General features: G+C 37.7%; 1 protein-coding gene across 3 annotated transcripts in view; it reads left to right on the top strand.

Moving 5' to 3' along the window:
- Positions 1-25998, top strand: part of ABCB7 (ATP binding cassette subfamily B member 7) — a gene marked incomplete at both ends in the record, with an annotated part of 147162 nt that overhangs the window by 82019 nt on the left and 39145 nt on the right. For all 3 annotated transcript variants that reach the window (XM_079727705.1, XM_079727706.1, XM_079727704.1), the window contains 4 exons: positions 23436-23568; positions 24447-24715; positions 25331-25419; positions 25512-25599. In XM_079727705.1, the coding sequence (XP_079583831.1) occupies positions 23436-23568; positions 24447-24715; positions 25331-25419; positions 25512-25599 (579 nt within the window). The remainder of the gene's footprint in view (positions 1-23435; positions 23569-24446; positions 24716-25330; positions 25420-25511; positions 25600-25998) is intronic.

Raw genomic sequence — 25998 nt, 5'->3', positions numbered from 1 at the left:
TCATCACTTAAAATGTGTCCTGCCAGTCCCTTCTGGCTTGCAGAGTTTCTGCTGAAAGATCAGCTGTTAACTTTATTGGGGGTTGCCTTGTGTTTGTTGCTTTTCCCTTGGTGCTTTTAATATTTTTTCCTTGTATTTAATTTTTGATTGTTGGATTACTATATGTGTCTTAGCATGTTTCTCCTTGATTTTTTTCCTGTATGAGACTCTCTGTACTTCCTGGACTTCATTGACTATTTCCTTTCCCATATTAGGGATGTTTTCAACTATAATCTCTTCAAATATTTTCTCAGTCCCTTTTTTTTCTCTTTTTCTTCTGGTACCCCTGTAGTTCGAATGTTGATGCTTTTGATCTTGTTCCAGAGGTCTCTGAGAGTGTCTTCAATTCTTTTCATTCTTTTGTCTTTATCATGCTCTTCAGTAGTTATTTCCACCATTTTATCTTCCAGGTCACTTATCTGTTCTTCTGCCGCAGTTCTTCTGCTATTGATTCCTTCTAGAGAATTTTTTATTTCATTTATTGTGATGTTCATCATTGCTTGTTTGCTCTTTAGTTCTTCTAGGTCCTTGTTAAACGTTTCTTGTATTTTCTCCATTGTATTTCTAGGATTTTGGATCATCTTTACTATCATTGCTCTGAAATCTTTTTCAGGTAGACTGCCTATTTCCTCTTCATTTGATTGCTCTGGTGGGTTTTTACCTTGCTCCTTCATCTGCTGTATGCTTGTTTGTCTTCTCATTTTGTTTAACTTACTGTGTTTGGGGTCTCTTTTTCGCAGGCTGTAGATTTGTAGGTCACGTTGTTTTTGGTGTCTGCCCCCAGTGGATAAGGTTGGTTCAGTGGCTTGTGTAGGCTTCCTGCTGGAGGGGACTGGTGCCTGTGTTCTGGTGGATGCAACTGGATATTGTCTTCCTGGTGGGCAGGACCGCATCTTGTGGTGTGGTTTGGGGTGTCTGTGAACTTACTATGATTTCATGCAGCCTCTCTCCTGATGGGTGGGTTTGTGTTCCTGTCTTGCTAGTTGTTTGGCATAGTGTGTCCAGCACTGGTCCTTGCTGGTCTTTGAGTGGAGCTGGGTCTTAGCATTGAGATGGAGATCTCTGGGAGATCTTTCGCCATTTGATATTTTGTGCGGCTGGGAAGTCTCTCATGGACCAGTGTCCTGAACTCCGCTCTTCCACCTCAGAGGGTCAGGCCTGACACCTGGCTGGAGCACCAAGACCCTGTCAGCCACACGGCTGAGAAGAAAAGGGAGAAGGAAGGAAGGGAGGGAGGCAGGCAGGGAGTGAGGGAAGAAGGAAGGAGGGAAACAATAAAGTTATTAAAATTTTAAAAAATTATTAAAAATAAAAAAGTGCTTAAAAAACAGAAAGAAAGAAGAGAGCATCCAAACCAAAAAACAAATCCACCAATGATAACAAGTGCTAAAAACTATAGAAAAAAAAATGGACAGACAGAACCCTAGGACAAATTGTAAAAGCAAAGCTATTCAGACAATATCACATAAAGAAGCATACACATACACACTCACAAAAAGAGAAAAAGGAAAAATACATATATACGTTAAACAAAAAAGGGAAGAGAGCAACCAAATCAATAAACAAATCTATCAATAATAATAAGCTCTAAACTAAAATAAGCATAAAACATTAAACAGATGCAGAAAACAAACTCCAAGTCTACAGTTGCTCCCAAAGTCCACCGCCTCAATTTTGGGATTATTTGTTGTCTATTCAGGTGTTCCACAGATGCAGGGTACATCAAGTTGATTGTGGAGATTTAATCTGCTGCTTCTGAGGCTACTCGGAGAAATTTCCATTTCTCTTCTTTGTTAGCACAGCTCCTGGGGCTCTGCTTTGGAATTGGCCCCACCTCTGCATGTAGGTCACCTGAGGGCATCTGTTCCCTGCCCAGACAGGACGGGGTTAAAGTAGCAGCATATTTGGGGGCTGTGGCTCACTCATGGTGGGGGGAGGGAGGGGTATGCAATGCGGGGTGAGTCTGCGGCAGCAGAGGCCGGCATGATGTTGCAACAGCCTGAGGTGCACCGTGTGTTCTCCTGGAGAAGTTGTCCCTGGATCACGGGACCCTGGCAGTGGTGGGCTGCACAGGCTCCCAGGAGGGGAGGTGTGGATAGTGACCTGTTCTTGCCCACAGGCTCCTTGGTGGCTGCAGCAGCAGCCTTAGCGTTTCATGCCCGTCTCTGGTGTCCGCACTGGTATCACGGCTCGCACCCATCTCTGGAGCTCGTTTAGGCGTTGCTCTGAATCCTCCCTCCTCACGCACCCTGAAACAATTGTCTCTTGCCTCTTAGGCAGGTCCAGGCTTTTTCTCTGACTCCCTACTGGCTAGCTGTGGCATACTACCCCCCTTCAGGCTGTGTTCACGCAGCCAACCCCAGTCCTCTCCCTGGGATCTGACCTTGAACGCTGAAGCTTTAGCTCCCAGCCCCTGCCCGCCCCGGCAGGTGAGCAGACAGGCCTCTCAGGCTGGTGAGTGCTGGTCGGCACCCATCCTCTGTGCGGGAATCTCTGCTTTGCCCCCTGCACCCCTGTTGCTGCGTTCTCCTTCGTGGCTCCAAAGCTTCCACCCCGCCACCCCCGTCTCTGCTAGTGAAGGGGCTTCCTAGTGTGTGGAATCCTTTCCTCCTTCATAGCTCCCTGCCAGATGTGCAGGTCCTGTCCCTATTCTTTTGTCTCTTTTTTCTCTTTTCTTTTGCCCTACCCAGGTACCTGGGGGAGTTTCTTGCCTTTTGGGAAGTTTGAGGTTTTCTGCCAGTGTTCAGTAGGTGTTTTGTAGGAGTTGTTCCACATGCAGATGTATTTTTGATGTATCTGTTGGGAGGAAGGTGATCACGTCTTACTCCTTAGCCATCGTGAAGTGTGAGTCCCTTATTTATTCTTGAGTAGTACTGCAGGTGTGATTTATCATTAGTGTGCATTAGATGCATTGTTAGCCCTTTCATTCCTTGGCTTCCTATTTTTTTCCTCAACCTGATTACATGCTTTGGCATATAAGCACTTTGATCCAATCTATGCCCCTTTATACTCAGATCTTCCCTATCTCCTCCACATACTTCTTGGAACTTTAGGGCAGGGTTCAGGAACCTTTTCTGCTCTAATTGAATGCCACCCAGCCATCTTAGCAGTGTGTGGTGGTTTCATAACAAGGCCTAAGGCATCCATGAAGGATAAGGAAGACAGAAAGAGAGAAATGTTTAGTAAGTAGAAGGAAAAGGGAGGATTTCATGGTTAACATACGGGACCACAGCATACCATCTGCTTGCTTATTTGCTTTTTAATGCTCTTTTGATTCTGAGATTCTTAATGCTGTCATTGCCTCTAACAAAGATTTTTAAGATTAACTGTATTATATAGAGATGTCTTGCAGCCCAGAGGAGGCCAAGAGGATGGATTGGTATTTCTTTTATCCAAGTTACAGCAATTCTCTTTTAGTACTGTAGAGTTCTGTATGAGGTACAGTTTAGTGGTTCTATTGCCACAAGAGACACAGAAATAGAGATAGAATACTCTTTGCCTTCATTCCTTAAATCCCTACAGATTTTATGCAGTACCTTTTCTCATCATCCACATACATCATAGGAGTATCACATCATCATTAATCTCTTCTAAGGATTTAAAAAATTTCAGTCTTTCTATTAGTATATTACACTTAATATGTAATATAAGGATTTAAGGAAAATATAAAACACATTTACTGAAATCATCTGATTTTATAAAATAAATGTTTTAATATTGTAAAAAAGTTTACTCATATTCTCTAACCACTACCGTCTTGGAAACCACTTAGTTGACAGAGAAATTGGGGGCACAGAAAATTAAATATCAAGTGCAAAAAGATAGTCTCACTAATCTGTTAGAAATGAAAATAAGCTACTTTAAAATTATAAAATAATTTCAGGGGAGAGTGTGATTTATAAAAATATTATCAATACCTCATTTCTTCAAGAATGCATATATTATATAAAGTAATGGATAATATATGTGTCAGTCCATCTGGGCTGCTATAACAAAATGCCATAAGCTGGGTGGTTCATAGATCACTGTCATTTTTTGTAACCTCACATGATGTAAAGGGCAAGAAGGGTCTCTGGGCACTCTTATAAGGGCACTAATCTCATTCATGAGGGTTCTGCCCTCATGACCTACTCACCTCCTAAAGGCCCTGCCTCCAAATACCATCATCCTGGGGGTTAGAATTCAACATATGAATTTGGTAGGGGGAAACAAACATTCAGACCATAGTAATATGTACTAAACAAACATTTGTTGACTGACTGTTAGGTATAAGGTACTGTGCTTAGGCAGCTGGGAATACAAAAATGAATAAAATGTGGGCCTTGCCCTCCTGGAGTTGCTGTGTCCTGAAGGAGAAGAACATACAAATAATGATAAAATATATCTATATATAACATAAACACCCAAAGGGAGTCACAAATGAAGCTATAGGGGTGTTCCAAGAATTAGGCATTTAGGGAAGGCTTCATGGAGGAGCTAGAGTTTTTCAGTAACTACTCTCTTCAAAAGATTAATGCACTTTTTGCTTAACTTTGATACTTCAAAATTTTCTGGAAAACATTTTTAAAAGTAAAACAATGCTAACAATGCTACCTGAAGCCTTTATTTAAGTTGATAAGTGTGATTTATACCCTGGAGTATTTCTTTAATTAAAAGACTTTATATTTTAGAGAATTTTTAGAATTTTCAGAAAAATTGAGCTGTAAGTACAGAGAGTTCCTATATATCCCTGCTCCCAAAGCCCCCCCACTAAACTTCTTCTATTACTGACATCTTGCATTAGTGTAGTACATTTGTTACAATTGATGAACCAAGTATAAAAAAATACATTATTCTTATTAACTAAGTTCATAGTGTACATTAGGATTCCATTCTTTGTGTTGTAGTTACATGGTTTGGGGAAAATGCATAATGTGAGATACCACCACTAAAGTATCATACAGAATAGTTTTACTGCCCTGAAAATCCGAGGCATTCCACCTATTCATCTCTCTCTCCATCCTCCTGAATCCCTGATAACCACTGATCATTTTGCTGTCTCTGTAGTTTTACTTTCTCCAGAAAGTTGGAATCATATAGTACGTAGCCCTTTCAGACTGGTTTCTTTCACTTAGGAATATGCATTTCTGGGTCATTTGTGTCTTTCTTTTTATTTGATAGTTCATTTCTTTTTATTGCTGAAAAATATTTCACTGTATGGAGGTACCATAGTGTGTTTATCCACTCTCTCTTTGAAAGATATCTTGGTTGCTTCTAAATTTTGGCAATTATAAATAAAGCTGCAATAAACATTTGTGTACAGGATTTTGTGTGACATAAGTTTTCAGTTCATTTGGGTAATTACCAAGGATTGCAATTGCTAGATTATGTAGTAAGACTATGTTTAATTTTGTGAGAAACTGCCATACTGTCTTCCAAACTGGCTGTACCATTCTGCATTCCCACTAGCAACGAAGTTTCTGTTCTTCCCTATCCTTGTCAACCATTTTAATAGGTGCATAATGGTATCTCATTTTTGTTGTGATTTGAAATTGCCTAGTGACACATGGTATGGAGCATCTTTTCATATGCTTATTGGCATCTGTATATCCATCTTGGTGAAATGTCTGTCAGGTCTTTTGCCGATTTTTTATTTGCGTTCATTTTCTTATTGTTGAATTTTAAGAGTTCTCTGCATATTTTTTTTTTTTTTTTTTTTTTTTTTGCGGTACGCGGGCCTCTCACTGTTGTGGCCACTCCCGTTGCAGAGCACAGGCTCCGGACGCGCAGGCTCAGCGGCCATGGCTCACGGGCCCAGCCGCTCCGCGGCATGTGGGATCTTCCCAGACCGGGGCACGAACCCGTATCCCCTGCATCAGCAGGCGGACTCTCAACCACTGCGCCACCAGGGAAGCCCATCTCTGCATATTTTGAATACCAGTTCTTTATCAGATAGATGTTTTACAGATATTTTTACTCGATCTGTGGCTTGTATTTTCCTTCTCTTTACAGTGTCTTTCACAGAACAGAAGTTATAAATTTTAATGAAGTCCAACTTATCAGTGTTCATGGATTGTGCCTTTAATGTTGTTATCTCATGTCATTGGTAAACCAGTGGTCACCTAGATTTTCCTTTATGTTATCTTCTAGAAGTTTTATAGTTTTTTGCTTTACATTTAGGTCTGTAATCAATTTGGAGTTAATTTTTGCAGGTGTAAGTAAGGTCACTGTCTAGATTCTTTCTTCTTTTCTTTTCTTTTCTTTTTTCTTTTCTTCCCTTCCTCCCTCCCTCCCCTCCTCTCCTCTTCTCTCCTCTCCTCTCCTCTCCTCTCCCTCTCCTCTCTTCTCCTCTCCTCTCCTCTCCCTCTCACATTCAGTTATTTCAGCACCATTTTTTGAAAAGACTACCCTTTCCCCACTGGGCTGCCTTTGCTCCATTGTCAAAGATCAGTTAACTATATTTGTATGTATTTGTCTATTTCTGGACTCTGTTCTATTCCATGGATCTATTTGTCCATTCTTTTCCCAATACCACAGTGTTTTGATTACTGTAACTTTATGATAAGTCTTGATGTCAAATAGTATCAGCCCGTCAACATTGTTTTTGTCTTCAATATTGTGTTGGATATTCTGGATCTTTTGTTTTTCTATATAAAATTTAGAATCACTTTGCCCCTATCTACCAAATTACTAGCTAGGATTTTGATTGGGACTGAATTGAATATATAGATCAAGTTTGACATCTTGACAATATTGAGTCATCCTATCCATGAACATGGGCTATCTCTCTGTTCATTTAGTTCTTAGATTTCTTTTATCTATCAAAGTTTTATAGTTTTCCTCATGTAGATCTTGTACATGTTTTGTTAGATGTATACATAATTTTTTGGTACTAATTTCAATGGTGTTATATGTTTAATTTCAAATTGCATATTGTTCATTGGAGGTACATAGGAAAGTGATTGACTTCTGTATATTAGCTATGTACCTTGCAACCATGTAACATGCAACCTTGCTAGAGTTGCTTATTAGTTTCAGGAGGTTTTTTATTATTGATTCTTTTGGATTTTCTACATGGATAATCATATCATCTGCAAAGATGGTTTTATTTCTTCCTTCCCAACATGTATACCTTTTATTTCCTTTTCCTGTCTTATTGTATTAGCTAAGGACTTCCAGTACCATGTTGAACAGGAGCAGTAAGACAGGACGTCCTTGCCTTGTTCCCAGTCTTAGGGGTAAAAGCATCTACTTTCTCATCATTAAGTATGTTGTTAGCTATAGGTTTTCTTGTAGATGTTTTAATCAAGTTGAGGGAGTTCCCCTCTATTCCTACTTTGCTTAGAGTTTCTTTTATCATGAATAGAAGTTGGATTTTTCAAGTGCTTTTTTTGCATCTATTGATAAAATATCCTATTTTTTCTTTAGCCTGTTGATGTGATCAATTACATTAATTGGTTTTTCAATGTTGGACCAGCCATGCATACCTGGAATAAATCCCACTTGGTCATATTATATAATTATTTTTATACATTATTGGATTTGATTTGCTAATATTTTGGTGAGAATTTTTGGTCTATGTTCATGAGAGATAGTGGTCTATAATTTTCCTTTCTTGTGGTGTCTTTGTCTGGTTTTGGTACTAAGGTAATGCTGGGCTCTTAGAATGAGTTAGGAAATGTTCCCTCTATCTCTGTTTTTACCAATTGTATAAGTACTTTATCCAGTTTTCTATTCTCCTTGTTTTGCCTTGCTAATCAGATCTCCCTTTAGTGCTCTTGTTCTTTCTTTCTCTCCTTCTGATCTTTTAGGGACCAGAGAGGTAATTAAACAAAGAAACAAAATTCCCTTTTACCTCTTCACATATATTGGACCCTTCTGAGCAGCACTAGTTACAGAGCCCTTAATTATCAGAGGCTGCTGTAAAAGAGATAAATTATTGAGAAATTTAGATATTAAAAGTTCTGAAAGAATTGTGTTCTTCAGGTGAGATAGACAATACTTTTATGACCAGGAAGGGAAAAGTCATTTTAAAATCCGGAATTTGAGACCCTCAGCAAACTGACCATGTTTTGGCATCATATAGATACAACATACTTTTGACTGTTCTTTATGGTGATTTTACTTTTTCCTTGACTCTGTTCTTCAATCAGTGTCCCAAATTGTACATTTGCATGTTAAAATTAAATGAATTCAGTTCCCTAATGGTATACCAGTTTCTGTGAAAATTAAAGAGTTTAGCAGATTATTTATATATGTGATTTAAACTTTTTCATCTGTGAAAGAAAAAGGTTTTGTGAGAATAAGTCCCTTTATTTCTTTTGTACTTAAATTAATGGGTACAATGCAGTTATAGATGAAACATACCATTTGTCACATGGTTATAATCTAGTAAAAATAACCAGTTTCTCAATTTAGAAAGGAAAGGGGGTATGAAACTTCATATTGAGTCACTTTTTATTGAAATACACTATCATCTAGCTTTATTTTTAGACATTTCCAGCCTCTAGGGGAGGTAGATGGGATGTGACCTGTGATACTGGCTTTATTTTTAATATACATGCAATAAAATGTACTTTTTTGATATACAGTTCTATAATTTTTAACACATGTGTATATTTATAAAATTACTGTCACAGTCAGGATGACACAGAAAAGTGCTATTGCCCCAGAAATCTCCTTTGTGTAACCCATTTGTAGATATACCCTCTCCAGGCCCCTAACTGCTAGGTATCATTCATTTGTCCTCTATCACTATAGCTTTGTCATTTTGAGAATACCATATAAATGGAGTCATATAATATATAAACTTTTGAGCTGGCTTCTCTAATTCAACATAATGCCTTTGTCATTCATCCAAGTCATTGACTCTATCAGTTATTCTTTTTTATTAATGAGCAGTATTCCATAGTATGGATGTACTAGAGTTTGTTTATCCATTTACCCACTTATGGACATGTGGTTTCTTTCCACCCTTTGGCAGTTATAACTAGAGTTGCTATAAACACACGAGTACAGGTTTTTGTGTGAATCTGAGTTTTCATTTCTCTAGGATAAATACCTAGGAGTGGAATTGCTGGGTCACGGTAAGTGTATTTTTAACTCTATAAGAAACTGCCAAATTATTTTCCAAAGTGGCTGTTTTTGTCTGCCACCACCAATATATGAGAGTTTCAGTTGCTTCATTTCTCTTACTATACTTGGTATCATCAGGCATATAGTGGTATCTTGTGGTTTTAATATACTTTGCATGTGCTTTGGTGCCATCCATCCATCCACTTTGGTAAAGTTTCTGTTCAAGTGTTTTGTCCATTTTTTATTTGGGCTGTTGTTTCTACTGTTGAGTTTAGTGAGTTATTTATATGTTCTGTATGAGACCTTTCTCAGATATATAATTTGCAAATATTTTCTCCCAGTCTGTAGCTTGTTTCTCTTTCTCTAATATTTTTTGGGGGGGTGGGGGCGTTGTGTCAGGTCTTAGTTGCAGCACGCAGGCTCTTCGTTGCAGCACGTGGGCTTCTTTCTAGTTGTGGCACACGGGCTCCTGAACACGTGGGCTCTGTAGTTTGTGGCATGCAGGCTCAGTAGTTTTGGCGTGTGGGCTTAGTTGCTCTGTGACATGTGGGATATTAGTTCCCTGACCAGGGATTGAACCCGCTTCCCCAAAATTGGAAAGCGGATTCTTAACCACTGGACCACCAGGGAAGTTCTTGTAGCTTGTTTTTAATTCCCTTAATAGTGTCTTATATAGAATAAAAGTTTTAAATTTTGATATGTTTCAGTTCATCATTTTTTTTCTTTATGGATTATGCTTTATTATGTCTAAGAACTGTTTGCCTAACTCAAGGTCATCAAGATTTTCTCCTATGTTTTCTTCTAAAAGTTATTTTTTTACCTTTTACATTTAGATCCATGCTCCATTTTGCATTAATTCTTGTATCCAGTTTAAATGAAGGTTCATTGTTTTGTCCAGTTGTTCCTGCATGAAGGCTCTCCTCTCCTCATTGAATTTTCTTTGTTTCCTATTGCTGCTGTAACAACTTATAAATTTAATAGCTTAGACAACACAAATTTATTATCTTATATTTCTGAAGGTTAGACGTCCAAAATTAGGTTTCACTGGATCAAAATAAAGGCATTTAGCAGGACTGTGCTGCCTCCAGAGGCTCTTGGGAGAGGATCAATTTCCTTGCCTTTTCCAGCTTTTTCTAGATGTCACCTGCATTTTTGGCTCAAGGCCCCTTCCTCCATCTTAAAGCCGGCAGCATCTTCAATCTTCTTGATTTTGACTTTTGGCTTCTGTAGTCATATCTTTTTTCTTTACTTTGACTCTCCTACTTCCCTCTTATAAGGACTCTTGATTATATTCAGCCCACCCAGATAATCCAGGATACTCTCCCCAGCTCACATTCTTCAGTTTAATCACATCTTCAAAGTCCATTTTGCCATGTAAGGTATCATCTTCACAGGTTCCGGATATTAGTACATGGAGATGTTTAGGGAGCCATGATTCTCAGATAGATAGATAGTGGAATGTCATCCTTTTCTGGACTCTGCTGTGTTTCATTGATCTATGTGTCTCTCCATTCATCACCACCACACTGTCTTCATTATTGTAGCTTTATGGTAAGTCTTAAAGACAGGTAGTATGATTCTTCCAATTTCTTTTTCCAAAATTGTTTGGCTATTCTAGTTTCTTTGCTTTTCCATAGAGTTTTAGAATAATCTTGTCTGTAGCTACAAAGAAGCCAGATGGGATATTTAAATGGATTTTTATTAAATCTCTAGACCAGTTTGGGGAGAATTGGTGTCCCTATTATGTTGATTCTTGTAGTTGATGAACACAGTATATCTCTCCATTTATTTAGATCTTCTATGATTTATTTCATATGCATTTGTAGCTTTCAGCATTCAGACACTGTACATCTTTGATTAGATCAGTGGTTCCCAATCAGGGGTGATTTTGCCCTTAAGGGGACATTTGGCAGTAGCTAGAGACATTTTTATTGGTCACAATTGTGTGGGGATGGGGAGTGCTACTAGCTTGTGGTCGGTAGAGGTTAGGGACACTACTAAACATCCTAAAGTACACAGAATAGCCCCTCCCATAAGAAAGAATTATCTAAACCAAAATGTCAGTAGTGCTGAAGGTTGAGAAACCCTGGGTTAGATTTAACTTAAGGATTTATTTTTGTGGGGAGGGGTGTTGTAAATTTTTTTTAATTTTTGGTTTCCAGTTGTTCATTGCTTGTATATTGATACATTAATAATTGTTCATTTGTATTGCTCATTATAATATATTGATAATTGTATTAATAATTATTGATATATTTGGAGTTTGGTATAGCATTTTATTATCTGCTAGTTGCCTCTTTATTTTGTTGCATTGTTTCACTTTTCCTGCTATCTTTTGCATTATTTGAACAGGTTTTACTATCCCATTTTAATTTATCATGCCTTTCGGTCAATCTCTTTGTATAATTTTTTAGTAGTTGCTCTAGGAATTACAATATTCATACTTAACTTTTCACAGTCTACTTAGAATCAATACTTTATCACTTCAAGTAGAATGTAAAAACCTTCCTGCCCTCTAAGTCCTTTTACCTTCCCTCTTTATGTTTACAAGTCATCTTACATATTACATCTACATACATTGAAAACCCCATCAGTCAGTGTTTTAAATTTTGCTTTTAACCATCAAACATATTTTAAAGAACTTAAGAGAAGAATATGCTACTATATTTGCATAGATATTTACCATTTCTGTTGCTTTTCCTTCATTGCTAATATTCCAGGATTCATTCTGCTTCTATTTCCCAAGTGTATGAAGAATTTCCTTTAGCAGTTCTTTTAGAGCAGGTCTGCTGGTGATTAATTCTTATTAGTTTTCTTTAATCTGAGAATGTCTCGATACTCCTTTCATTTCTGAAGGCTAATTTTGCTGGTTATAGGATTCTAGGTTAACAGTTCTTTTCTTTTACCACTTGAAAAATGTTGTGCCACTTCCTGCTAGCTTCCCTGGAAATATACTGTCTTCAAATTGTTTTTCCCTTATACTTAATGTATTAGTTGTATCTAGCTCTTTTAAGATTTTTTTCCTTGTCTTTAGCTGTCAGAAATTTAATCATGATGTGTCTTGGTGTGGATTTCTTTGACTTTATCCCTATTTGGGGTTGCTCAGCTTCTTGAATTCTTGGGTTTGTCTTTACCAAAATAGAGGATTTTTTAATTTCTTTGAATACTTTTTCCAGTTTCACACTTCTATTCTTCTGGCACTCTGAAGAGGAATATTGGATCTTTTGTTATGGTCCCATAGGTTCCTGAGTCTTGTTTACTGTTTTTTTTTTTTAAGTCTGTTTTCTCTCTCGTCCATATTGAGTACTTTCTATTGTTCTGTCTTCAAGTTTACTGATTCTTTCCTTTGTCCTCCCCATTCTGCCATGGATCCCATTCACTCAAGTTTTTTTTAACTTCAGCTATATTTTTCAGTTTCAGATTTTTCATTTGTTTCTTCTTTTATGTCCTCTCTTTATTTGCTGAGACATTCTATTTTTGTTGATTTAAGCATGTTCATAAATGCTCCTTGAAGCACTTTTATGATAGCTACTCTGAAATTCTTGTCAGATAGTTCTAACATTTGTGTCTATTTATTGTATTTTCTTATTCAAGTTGATATCTTAGTCATTCTTGGGATGATGAGTGATTTTTGATTGAAACCTGGACATTTGGGGTATTATGTTATGAGACTCTGGATCTTACTTAAATCTTCTGTTTAGCAGGCCTCTTGTGGCACTGCTTCAGTGGGGATGCCTCATTACTGCAAGTGCAGGTGAAAGTCCAGGTTCTTACCTTGGCCTCCATTTATTCCTGGGGAAAGGGACTCCTTACAACTGCTAGGTGGGGAAGGAGTTCAGGCACCTCAGAAGATGAAAGACAAGTGATGGACTAGGAGAAAATATTTGCAGATCATATAACCAACAAAGGCCTATATCTAGAATATCTATAAAGAATTCCTAAAACTCAACAGCAAAAAACCAATCCAAATGTAAAATGTACAAAAATCACAAACAGATATTTCATCAGAGAGGATATATGGATGGCAAATAAGCACATGAAAAGATGTTCAACATCATTGCTGTTATGGGAACACAAATTAAAACCACAATGAAATATCATTATACACCTATTAAAATAGTTTCAAAATTTTTAAAAATAGTGATGATACCAAATGTTGGTGAGGATGCAGAGGAACTGGATCACTCATACTTTACTAGTGGGACTATAAAGTGGTACGGCCACTCTGAAAGAGTATAGCAGTTTATTAAAAAGTTCAGTGTAGACTTACCATATGACTTAGCAATTACACTCTTGGGCATTTATCCCAGAGAAATGAAAACTTATGACCACCTGTATGAAAATGTTCATAAAGTCTTCATTTATAATAGCCCCAAACTAGAAGCAACCAAAACATCCTTCAGGGATGAGTGCTTGAATAAATTCTGTTACATCTATGGAATACTACTCAGCAATAAAGAGAGATGAGCTATTTATATATGCATCATCCTTGATGAAGGAATATAAAGAGGTAGCACAAGGAAGTGCTTTTGTGGTGAAGGGATAGTTCTGTATCTTGATTGTGGTGATGGTTACATGGATCTGAACATGGGATAAAATTGCATGGAACCACAGAGATGACACATAAAACCACACACACACACTAATACACATTTAAAAATGATGAAAACTGAATGAGTTCTGTAGCCTAGTTGACAGTAATGTGCCAATGTATATTTTTGTTTTTGATATGGAACTATAGCTATATAAGATGTCATCATTAGGAGATGCTGGGTGAAGAGTTATGAGTCTCTGTACTACTTCTGCAACTTCCTGTCAGCTTATAATTATTTCAAAATAAAAAGTTTTTAAAAATTCACAGTTGTCTGAGGTGATTTAAGTCTAATTCTGCTGAAAGCAGAATATTAGGGAAAACCAATATTTGCCACCCCCCCATCCCCAAAATATCACAGCATCAATGGAACCCACATGTATATACTAATAAAAACATCTACATATCCATTTCTTTGGTGTTTTTCCTTTTCTTTAAAAAATTACTTCTATGGGAAAACTGACAGTAATCAACAATTATCATTACAGGTAGTGCTGTGTTCTTAGCGCTATGCTAACTGCCCTTTTCCTGCTAGTGAAAACACAGGCAGATGACATTCACATTCTTTACATACTTATAAGGATGCTCCCAAATTTGACCAAATGCAAACACATTTTCAAAAAAAATAAAATTGCACAGTTTTCCTGGTGATACATGAGTTTCAGTCAGACTCACTCTGTGGCAAAGATATAATGGGCTGTGTATTGTGAGAATTGCATACTAGCTATAACTATCACTTTTTCTCCCACTCAAGAAAGTATTGGAATGCAAGTGAGGGGATTTGGCCTTATATGGAAAACCTGGAATCTCTTCAAATTTATTTAGATTACTTATGCCATACTTTTCAACTGTAACTGGTTTAAGCATTGCATTTGAGAGTATCCATTTTAGGCTGCAAAAGTAATAAAATAATGTTGTCCCTACCTTATTAAGCTGCTGATATGGCTATGGTATACAGGAAAAAATTCTGAATTTCAGGACAGACCTGGATTTTAATCCTAGCTCTGCTGCTTACTGAACAAGTCACTAAACCTCACAGAACCTGAGTTTTCTCAATTACAGGGATAATACCCATTTCATAGACTTATTTCGTTCAGCTCTTACCTTTGTGAAAGGTACCTAGCACCATATCTGACTCATACAGCTGTTCACAAAATGTTTCTTTGCTGCAAAAGGTTTCTACTGAGTTATCCATACACATGCACCTGAAGACAGTGAATGATAAATATATAATAAAAATTATAAATACTGAGGTTTAAACTATAAAAACAAGGAGTTGGAAAATGGAAAGTGCCAAAAGCGCTGCAGATTTTAGAGAAGGCATCATGATGGGAATGAAATTCAAAGTGGGTTTTGAAGAACAGAGAAGTGGAGGGGTAAATTGGTAGGGACACCATTTCAAGTAGAAACGGAAGCCTGAGGATATATGATTATATGGGAATCAAAATTGAGAAATTTATACTACTTGAAACCTGCTATTCTATTAGATTATATTTGGGAACGTATAAATCTTAAAGTTTTAAGCAATTTTTTCCATAGTGTTACATTTTAAAAGTATTCCAACATTTGCTGTCTATTTTAATGATATTGAATATTAGAGTACCTGCTTGGTTGCTAAGACACTTGTATACCTTACTTTGAAATCTTGATTGGTAAGGTTTACATAGCTCCTGTCAGTTGTAGCTAAACTTAAGCTTGTTGATGATAAATTATTTCTGTTTAATAAAGGTGAATGATATAATAATGGAACATTAACAAAAGCTGGGATTTCAGTATTTTTGTGAAGACTTATAGAATTGTTTTCACATGTTCTTAATGTATATGAATTTAATTTCTTCAAAGAAAGCTTTGCCAGTCTTCGCAACTTCCTATTCCTAAATGATGGTTGGTGTTTGTAATAGCATAACGTAGAAAATGTGAAATGTGAGTGATTGACTAACTTGTCTTGAATATATGAAAGCATTATACCCTTTATGTATTTCTTTATTAATTAATTAATTAATTAATTAATTTTGGTGTATTCTCATGCAGAAATATGTTGGTTTTTGAAAGCTTAGTTTGGTATTCATTGGTTTTTTTTTTCCTTAATATCTTTATTGGAGTATAATTGCTTTACAATGATGTATTAGTTTTTGCTTTCTAACAAAGTGAATCAGTTATACATATATTCTCATATCTCTTCCCTCTGGCATCTCCCTCCCTCCCACCCACCCTATCCCACCCCTCTAGGTGGTCACAAACCACGGACCTGATCTCCCTGTGCTATGCGGCTGCTTCCCACTAGCTATATATTTTACGTTTGGTAGTGTATATATATCCATGCCACTCTCTCACGTTGTCACAGCTTACACTTCCCCCTCCCCATATCCGCAAGTCCATTCTCTAGTAGGTCGGTGTCTTTATTCCTATCTTACCCCTAGGTTCTTCATGACTTTTTTTCCTTAGATTCCATATATATGTGTTAGCATATGGTATTTGTTTTTCTCTTTCTGACTTACTTCACTCTGTATGACAGACTCTAGGTCCATCCACCTCAACACAAATATCTCAATTTCGTTTCTTTTTATGGCTGAGTAATATTCCATTGTATATATGTGCCACATCTTCTTTATCCGTCATCCAATGATGGACACTTACGTTGCTTCCATGTCCTGGCTATTGTAAATAGAGCTGCAATGAATATTTTGGTACATGACTCTTTTTGAATTATGGTTTTCTCAGGGTATATGCCCAGTAGTGGGAGTGCTGGGTCGTATGGTAGTTCTATTTTTAGGTTTTTTAAGGAACCTCCGTACTGTTCTCCATCATGGCTGTATCAATTTACATTCCCACCAACAGTGCAAGAGTGTTCCCTTTTCTCCACACCCTCTCCAGCATTTATTGTTTAAAGATATTTTGATGGTGGCCATTCTGACCGGAGTGAGATGATATCTCACTGTAGTTTTGATTTGCATTTCTCTAATGATTAATGATGTTGAGCATTCTTTCATGTGTTTGTTGGCAATCTGTATATCTTCTTTGGAGAAATCTCTATTTAGGTCTTCTGCCCATTTTTAGATTGGGTTGTTTGTTTTCTTGTTATTGAGCTGCATGAGCTGCTTGTAAATTTTGGAGTTTAATCCTTTGTCACTTGTTTCATTTGCAACTATTTTCTCCCATTCTGAGGGTTGTCTTTTGGTCTTGTTTATGGTTTCCTTTGCTGTGCAAATGCTTATAAGTTTCATTAGGTCACATTTGTTTATTTTTGTTTTTATTTCCATTTCTCTAGCAGGTGGGTCAAAAAGGATCTTGCTGTGATTTATGTCATAGAGTGTTCTGCCTGTGTTTTCCTCTCAGAGTTTGATAGTGCCTGGCCTTACATTTAGGTCTTTAATCCATTTTGAGTTTATTTTTGTGTATGATGTTAGGGAATGTTCTAATTTTATACTGTCCAGCTTTCCCAGCACCACTTATTGAAGAGGCTGTCTTTTCTCCACTGTATATTCTTGCCTCCTTTATCAAAGATAAGGTGACCATATGTGTGTGGGTTTATCTCTGGGCTTTCTATCCTGTTCCATTGATCTATATTTCTGTTTTTGTGCCAGTACCATACTGTCTTGATTACTGTAGCTTTGTAGTATAGTCTGAAGTCAGGGAGCCTGATTCCTACAGTTCCATTTTTCGTTCTCAAGATTGCTTTGGCTATTCAGGGTCTTTTGTGTTTCCATTCAAATTGTGAAATTCTTTGTTCTAGTTCTGTGAAAAATGCCAGTGGTAGTTTGATAGGGATTGCATTGAATCTGTAGATTGCTTTGGGTAGTAGAGACATTTTCACAATGCTGATTCTTCCAATCCAAGAATTTGGTATATCTCTTCATCTATTTGTATCATCTTTAATTTCTTTTATCAGTGTCTTATAATTTTCTGCATACAGGTCTTTTGTCTCCTTAGGTAGGTTTATTCCTAGATATTTTATTCTTTTTGTTGCAATGGGAATGTTTTCTTAATTTCACTGTCAGATTTTTCATCATTAGTGTATAGGAATGCCAGAGACTTCTGTGCATTAATTTTGTACCCTGCTACTTTACCAAATTCGTTGATTAGCTCTAGTAGCTTTCTGGTAGCATCTTTAGGATTCTCTATGTAGAGTATCATATCATCTGCAAACAATGACAGCTTTACTTCTTCTTTTCCGATTTGGATTCCTTTTATTTCTGATTCTTCTCTGATTGCTGTGGCTAAAACTTCCAAAACTATGTTGAATAAGAGTGGTGAGAGTGGGCAACCTTGTCTTGTTCCTGATCTTAGTGGAAATGGTTTCCATTTTTCACCATTGAGGATGATGTTGGCTGTGGGTTTGTCATATATGGCCTTTATTAATGTTGGGGAAAGTTCCCTCTATGCCTACTTTCTTCAGGGTTTTTATCTTAAATGGGTGTTGAATTTTGTCAAAAGCTTTCTCTGCATCTTATTGAGATGATCATATGAATTTTCTCCTTCAATTTGTTAATATGGTGTATCACGTTGACTGATTTGCGTATATTGAAGAATCCTTGCATTCCTGGAATAAACCCCACCTGATCGTGGTGTATGATCCTTTTAATGTGCTGTTGGATTCTGTTTGGTAGTATCTTCTTGAGGATTTTTGCATCTATGTTCATCAGTGATATTGGCCTGCAGTTTTCTTTCTTTGTGACATCTTTGTCTTGTTTTGGTATCAGGGTGATGGTGACCTCGTAGAATGAGTTTCGGAGTTTCTTCCCTCTGCTATATTTTGGAAGAGTTTGAGAAGGATAGGTGTTAGCTCTTCTCTAAATGTTTGATAGAATTCGCCTGTGAAGCCATCTAGTCCTGGGCATTTGTTTGCTGGAGATTTTTAATCACAGTTTCAATTTCAGTGCTTGTGATTGGTCTGTTCATATTTTCTATTTCTTCCTGGTTCAGTCTCGCTAGGTTGTGCATTTCTAAGAATTTGTCCATTTCTTCCAGGTTGTCCATTTCATTGGCATAGAGTTGCTTGTAGTAATCTCTCATGATCCTTTGTATTTCTGCAGTGTCGGTTGTTACTTCTCCATTTTCATTTTTAATTCTACTGATTTGAGTCTTCTCCCTTTATTTCTTCATGAGTCTGGCTAATGGTTTATCAATTTTGCTTATATTTTCAAAGAACCAGCTTTTAGTTTTATTGATCTTTGCTATCATTTCCTTCATTTCTTTTTCATTTATTTCTGATCTGATCTTTATTATTTCGTTCCTTCTGCTAACTTTGGGGCTTTTTTGTTCTTCTTTCTCTAATTGCTTTGGGTGCACAGTTAGGTTATTTATTTGAGATTTTCCTGTTTCTTAAGGTGGGATTGTATTGCTATAAACTTCCCTCTTAGAACTGCTTTTGCTGCATCTCATAGATTTTGGGTCATCTTGTCTCCATTGTCATTTGTTTCTAGGTATTTTTTGATTTCCATTTTGATTTTTTCAGTGATCACTTGGTTATTTAGTAGTGTATTGTTTTGCCTCCATGTGTTTGCCTTTTTTACAGATCTTTTCCTGTAATTGATATCTAGTCTTATAGCATTGTGGTCGGAAAAGATACTTGATACGATATCAGTTTTCTTAAATTGACCAAGGCTTGATTTATGGCCCAAGATATGATCTATCCTGGAGAATGTTCCATGAGCACTTGAGGAAAATGTGTATTCTGTTGTTTTTGAATGGAATGTCCTGTAAATATCAATTACGTCCATATTGTTTAATGTATGATTTAAAGCTTGTGTTTCCTTATTTATTTTCATTTTGGATGATCTGTCCATTGGTGAAAGTGGGGTGTTAAAGTCCCCTACTATGAATGTGTTACTGTCGATTTCCCCTTTTATTGCTGTTAGTATTTGCCTTATGTATTGAGGTTCTCCTATGTTGGGTGCATAAATATTTACAATTGTTATATCTTCTTCTTGGATCGATCCCTTTATCATTATGTAGTGTCCTTCTTTGTCTCTTCTAATAGTCTTTATTTTAAAGTCTATTTTGTCTGATATGAGAATTGCCACTCCATCTTTCTTTTGATTTCCTTTTGCATGGTATATCTTTTTCCATTCCCTCACTTTCAGTCTGTATGTGTCCCTAGGTCTGAAGTGGGTTTCTTGTAGACAGCATATATATGGGTCTTGTTTTTGTATCCATTCAGCCAGTCTGTGTCTTTTGGTGGGAGCATTTAATCCATTTACATTTAAGATAATTATCAGTATGTATGTTCCTATTTCCATTTTCTTAATTGTTTTGGGTTTGTTATTGTAGGTCTTTTCCTTCTCTTGTGTTTCTTGCCTAGAGAAGTTCCTTTAGCATTTGTTGTAAAGCTGGTTTGGTGGTGCTGAACTCTCTCAGCTTTTGCTTGTTGTAAAGGTTTTAATTTCTCCATCACATCTGAATGAGACCCTTGCTGGGTAGAGTACTCTTAGTTGTTGATTTTTCTCCTTCATCAGTTTAAATATGTCCTGCCAGTCCCTTCTGGCTTGCAGAGTTTCTGCTGAAAGATCAGCTCTTAACCTTATGGGGATTCCCTTCTGTGTTATTTGTTGTTTTTCCCTTGCTGCTTTTAATATGTTTTCTTTGTATTTAATTTTTGATAGTTTGATTAATATGTGTCTTGGCGTGTTTCTCCTTGGATTTATGCTGTATGGGACTCTCTGTGCTTCCTGCACTTGATTAGCTATTTCCTTTCCCATATAGGGAAGTTTTCAACTATAATCTCCTCAAATATTTTCTCAGTCCCTTTCTTTTTCTCTTCTTCTGCTGGGACCCCTCTCATTTGAATGTTGGTGCATTTAATGTTGTCCCAGAGGTTTCTGAGACCGTCCTCAGTTCTTTTCATTGTTTTTTCTTTATTCTGCTCTGCAGTACTTATTTCCACTATTTTATCTTCCAGGTCACTTATCCGTTCTTCTGCCTCAGTTATTCTGCTATTGATCCCTTCTAGAGTATTTTTAATTTCATTTATTGTGTTGTTCATAGTTATTTGTTTCCTCTTTAGTTCTTCTAGGTCCTTGTGAAATGTTTCTTGCATTTTCTTTATTCTATTTCCAAGATTTTGGATCCTCTTTACTATCATTATTCTGAAATCTTTTTCAGGTAGACTGCCTATTTCCTCTTCATTTGTTAGATATGGTGGGTTTTTATCTTGCTCCTTCATCTGCTGTGTGTTTTTCTGTCTTCTCATTTTGCTTATCTTACTGTGTTTGGGGTCTCCTTTTTGAAGGCTGCAGGTTCATAGTTTCTGTTGTTTTTGGTGTCTGTCCCCAGTGGCTAATGTTGGTTCAGTTGGTTGTGTAGTCTACGTGGTGGAGGGGACTAGTGCCTGTGTTCTGGTGGATGAGGCTGGATCTTGTCTTTCTGGTGGGGAGGTCCATGTCTGGTGGTGTGTTTTGCGGTGTCTGTGGCCTTATTATGATGTTAGGCAGCCTTTCTGCTAATGGGTGGGGTTGTGTTCCTGTCTTGCTACTTGTTTGGCATATGGTTTCCAGCACTGTAGCTTCTTGGTTGTTGAGTGAAGCTGCGTCTTGGTGTTGAGATGGAGATCTCTGGGAGATTTTTGCCATTTGATATTACGTGGAGCTGGGAAGTCTCTTGTGGACCAGTGTCCTGAAGTTGGCTCTCCCACCTCAGAGGCACAGCACTGACTCCTGGCTGAAGCACCAAGAGCCTTTCATCCAGATGGCTCAGAATAAAAGGGAGAAAAAAAAGAAAGAAAGATGATAAAATAAGCTAAAGTAAGATAAAAGAAAATAATTAAAATAAAAAATAGTTATTAGGAAAAATATTTTTTAAGTAAAAAACAAAACGGACGGAGAAATCCTAGGACAAATGGTGAAAGCAAAGCTATACAGGCAAAATCTCACACAGAAGCATACACATACACACTCCCAAAAAGAGGAAAAGGGGAAAAAATAATCTATCTTGCTCCCAAAGTCCACCTCCTCATTTTGGGATGATTCGTTGTCTATTCAGGTATTCCACAGATGCCGGGTACATCAAGTTGATTGTGGAGGTTTAATCCCCTGCTCCTGAGGCTGCTCGGAGGGATTTCCCTTTCTCTTCTTTGTTTGCACAGTTCCCGGGGTTCAGCTTTGAATTTGGCCCCACTTCTGCGAGTAGGTTGCCTGAGGGCATCTGTTCTTTGCTCAGACAGGACGGGGTTAAAGGAACAGCCAGGGTTAAAGGAACAGCCGATTCGTGGGCTTTGGCTCACTCAGGCCGGGGGGAGGGAGGGGTACGGATGCGGGGCGAGCCTGCGGCAGCAGAGGCCATCATGATGTTGCAGCAGCCTGAGGTGCGCCGTGCGTTCTCCCCGGGAAGTTGTCCCTGGATCACGGGACCCTGGCAGTGGCAGACTGCACAGCCTCCCAGGAGGGGGAGGTGTGGATAGTTACCTGTGCTCGCAGACAGGCTTCTTATTGGCGGCAGCAGCAGCCTTAGCGTCTCATGCCCTTCTCTGGGGTCCGTGCTGATAGCCGTGGCTTGCGCCTGTCTCTGGAGCTCCTTTAAGCAGTGCTCGTAATCCCTTCACCTCTCGCACCAGGAAACAAAGAGGGAAGAAAAAGTCTCTTGCCTCTTTGGCAGGTCCAGACTTTTTTCCGGACTCCCTCCCGGCTAGCCGTGGTGCACTAACCCGTTCAGGCTGTGTTCACGCCGCCAACCCCAGTCCTCTCCCTGAGACCCAACTGAAGCCTGAGCCTCAGCTCCCAGCCCCCGCCCTCCCCAGTGGGTGAGCAGACAAGCCTCTTGGGCTGGTGAGTGCTGGTGGGCACCTATCCTCTCTGCGGGAATCTCTCCGCTTTGCCCTCTGCACTCCTGTTGCTGCGCTCTCCTCTGCGGCTCTGAAGCATCCCCCCTCCGCCACCCGCAGTTTCCACCAGTGAAGGGACTTCCTAGTGTGTGGAAACCTTTCCTCCTTCTCAGCTCCCTCTTACTGGTGCAGGTCCCATGCCTGTTTTTTGTCTCTGCTTTTTCTTTTGCCCTACCCAGGTACGTGGGGAGTTTCTTGCCTTTTGGGAGGTCTGAGGTATTCTGCCAGCATTCAGTGGGTGTTCTGTAGGAGTTTTTCCACGTGTAGATGTATTTCTGATGTATCTGTGTGGAGGAAGGTGATCTCCACGTCTTACTCTTCAGCCATCTTCCTCAACCTCCTGTGTTTTCTTTTATACGGTGTTGGAGCAAAGGGATTTTTTTCTGGGGCAAATAGATCTATCAGTGTTGGGTTTTTTTCCCCCTGAATGGTGAATCAGCTACAGATACTTGTAATGTATCTGCTTTTGAGATCCTTTTTTGCTGTATAATTTCAGTTTTACTATTATTTTGGTGAATAAATAATTTTACATATATTTATTGAATACCTGCTGTATACAAAGCATTCTACTTACATACACAAAGAACTACAGTATAAGGCAGTTTGCTGTGTTATTAGCTCTGTAGGATTTTAGGTAATGGAGAAAGCATTTTTGAGTGGATGATCAGGGTGATTTCATGGAGGCAGGAGCATTTGACTAATGCACATAGCTTATAAATGAATATTAACATGGCAGTCAGTGTGAGGTAGGAATCCTGAAATGACTGCTCTCCCACTGCCAAAGATTTTATCTTTATAAACTGGGAAGATCATTCCAATACTAGTAAATGGTTAATATCCAAACATTCCCATAAATACTAATTTAAGGTAAATATTTGTACTTTTATAAATACATAATTTGCATATGATTGATAATTGCTGCTTTTATGTTTTTAGGCTATGAATATCGTGGTTCCCTTCATGTTTAAATATGCTGTAGACAGCCTCAACCAGATGTCGGGAAACATGCTGAACCTGAGTGATGCACCAAATACAGTTGCAACCATGGCAACGGCAGTTCTCATTGGCTGTATGTTTGGTTCTTTAATCTGTCTACAGGTGTTGACTTTCTCCAAGAGGGTTTCATCATATTTGAGCATATGACCTTTTCACCACAAACACAACTTAGCATTTTGGATGTTTGTTTTATGTGAGATTTTTTTTTTGATGTGTGGTTTTTAAAAAATTCTTTGTATGATATACTTTCCAAAAATTCTGTTATAAAAGTCTCATTTTCTAAGTTCTAGAAAACAATAACATGAAGTAAGACATTAAATTCATAATAACCACTTCTAATAGTTAGGCTCCTTATAAGATTTTTTTTAGTAAGACTAGTTATTTTCTTGCTGTTGTTGTTAGCCATTGAATAGGAAATGGCTACATAATGATATACCTGTATTAATGTGTCATTAAATTATATTCAATAACCATGACACAAATCTACAATTTGTAAAGAATAGAATATGATGCTTTGTGTCCCCATGCAGTAGAAAGGATACTTTTTGAAACTCAGACCTGAGTTGGGGCATGCTTAGTCAAAGCACTTGGATTTTTCAGGATCTCAATTTTATCATTGTTATTTGGGGGAATTGAATTAGATCACAAAACCTCAACAGATACTGTACATTTATCCACAATAAGGCCTTATGGGCTGCTGTTTAGTAAAAGTATTTACTTGGAAAAATCTTTCAACATTTGGAATCTTATGGGGGAAAATAACAGTGAAAGGTTTTCATGGTGGTGGAAAGATTGATACTCAGTAGGCTAGGTATTTTCTAGGTTTCTTTTAGTGAAAGTATTCTGTGATATATTCATTCATTGTACAAACATTTTCTGAGCCCTTGACGTTTTTATACTCCAACGATTCTAATGTTTTTACACCCCACTTTTTCTTGATTGTATTGCTAGATGGTGTATCAAGAGCCGGAGCTGCCTTTTTTAATGAAGTTCGAAATGCAGTATTTGGCAAGGTAGCCCAAAATTCAATCCGAAGAATAGCCAAAAATGTCTTTCTCCATCTTCACAACCTGGATCTCGCTTTCCACCTGAACAGACAGACAGGAGCTTTATCAAAGGCTATTGACAGAGGGACAAGGGGTATCAGTTTTGTCCTGAGTGCTTTAGTATTTAATCTTCTTCCCATCATGTTTGAGGTGACCCTTGTCAGTGGTGTTTTGGTAAGTAAAACATTTTTCATGACAAGCTTTTATCTTACATTCAAGTGACCCTTGTCAGTGGTGTTTTGGTAAGTAAAACATTTTTCATGACAAGCTTTTATCTTACATTCTTGTTAGTAGCTATTTAGTACTTGAAGCTTTTGTACTATTGCATGCTTATGATTTGAAAGCAAAATCCCATGGTGCCAGAAGGGTTATACAGTTTGTTTAATTATTTTGCCACAAGCTTCAAGGGACTGTGTCCGAAGTCTTTATCATGTTATTGTAAAGAGCTGTTCAGTTCTACACATAGGTCAGTCATTTAGCTAGTGGTTGCAGTTTTTTTGTTAACAGACATTATGGTATATGACTTTGGACTGATATGCTCAGATTATCTAGGTTTCTTTCTGTTCACCATTTGTAGCATTTTAGGCAATTTCATATTTTATAATTAAAAGTATGCATATAACTTAAAGTTGATTTTCTAAGGTATTTGTTTTCTCACTCAGTTTTTCATATATACAACTTTATACCAACATATTTTTTAATTAAAATCTTTGAGATTTGCTAATGTATATTATAAACTATTTGGCAAGAGCAATGACTGTTTCTCATTTCTTCTTTTGCCTTCTCCAGTATTATAGATGTGGTGCCCAGTTTGCACTGGTGACCCTTGGGACACTTGGTGCATACACAGCATTCACAGTTGCTGTCACACGGTGGAGGTAAGGTATTCCCCAGAAGTCAGTCAAGTTTCAGAAATTAGTTATGCTTCTGTAGCAAACATTCCATGCCTATGCAAATCTTTGTCTTACAGAACTAGATTTAGAATAGAGATGAACAAAGCAGATAATGATGCAGGTAACGCTGCCATAGACTCGCTGCTGAATTATGAAACTGTGAAGGTAATATGTTTAATTTTACCTTCCTCTTCCTTTCACACCACACTAAGGTTTGTTCTGCCATTTAATTGAATAGGTGCTGTAAGTTAGAGCTGCAGATTAGTATAGGATCTCTAGGTATGATGAAATAATAGTACTTTATTGTTTTTCTTTTGTTTAGAAATTGCCCTTTCTACCTCATTTTTTGTGTGGCACCATCAGAATTTTACCTTCTGAATTAATTTATAAGTAGTGACAGTATGGTTAGTATCTTGATTCCGAATGTACACTAAGTTCTTGACTATCCCTCATAGTGCCTAGCAGAGTGCTTTTCACTAATTCTTCCATTTATCTGTTCATTTTTCCATTTAACAAATATTACTGAATGCCTCTTGTGTGCAAAGCACTATGCTAAGTCCTGTA

This window comes from Hyperoodon ampullatus (assembly GCF_949752795.1).
Source record: "Hyperoodon ampullatus genome assembly, chromosome: X".
Taxonomy (NCBI): domain Eukaryota; kingdom Metazoa; phylum Chordata; class Mammalia; order Artiodactyla; family Ziphiidae; genus Hyperoodon; species Hyperoodon ampullatus.
The sequence above is the reverse complement of the archived record's forward strand: the minus strand, read 5'-3'. Positions and strand labels throughout refer to the sequence as shown.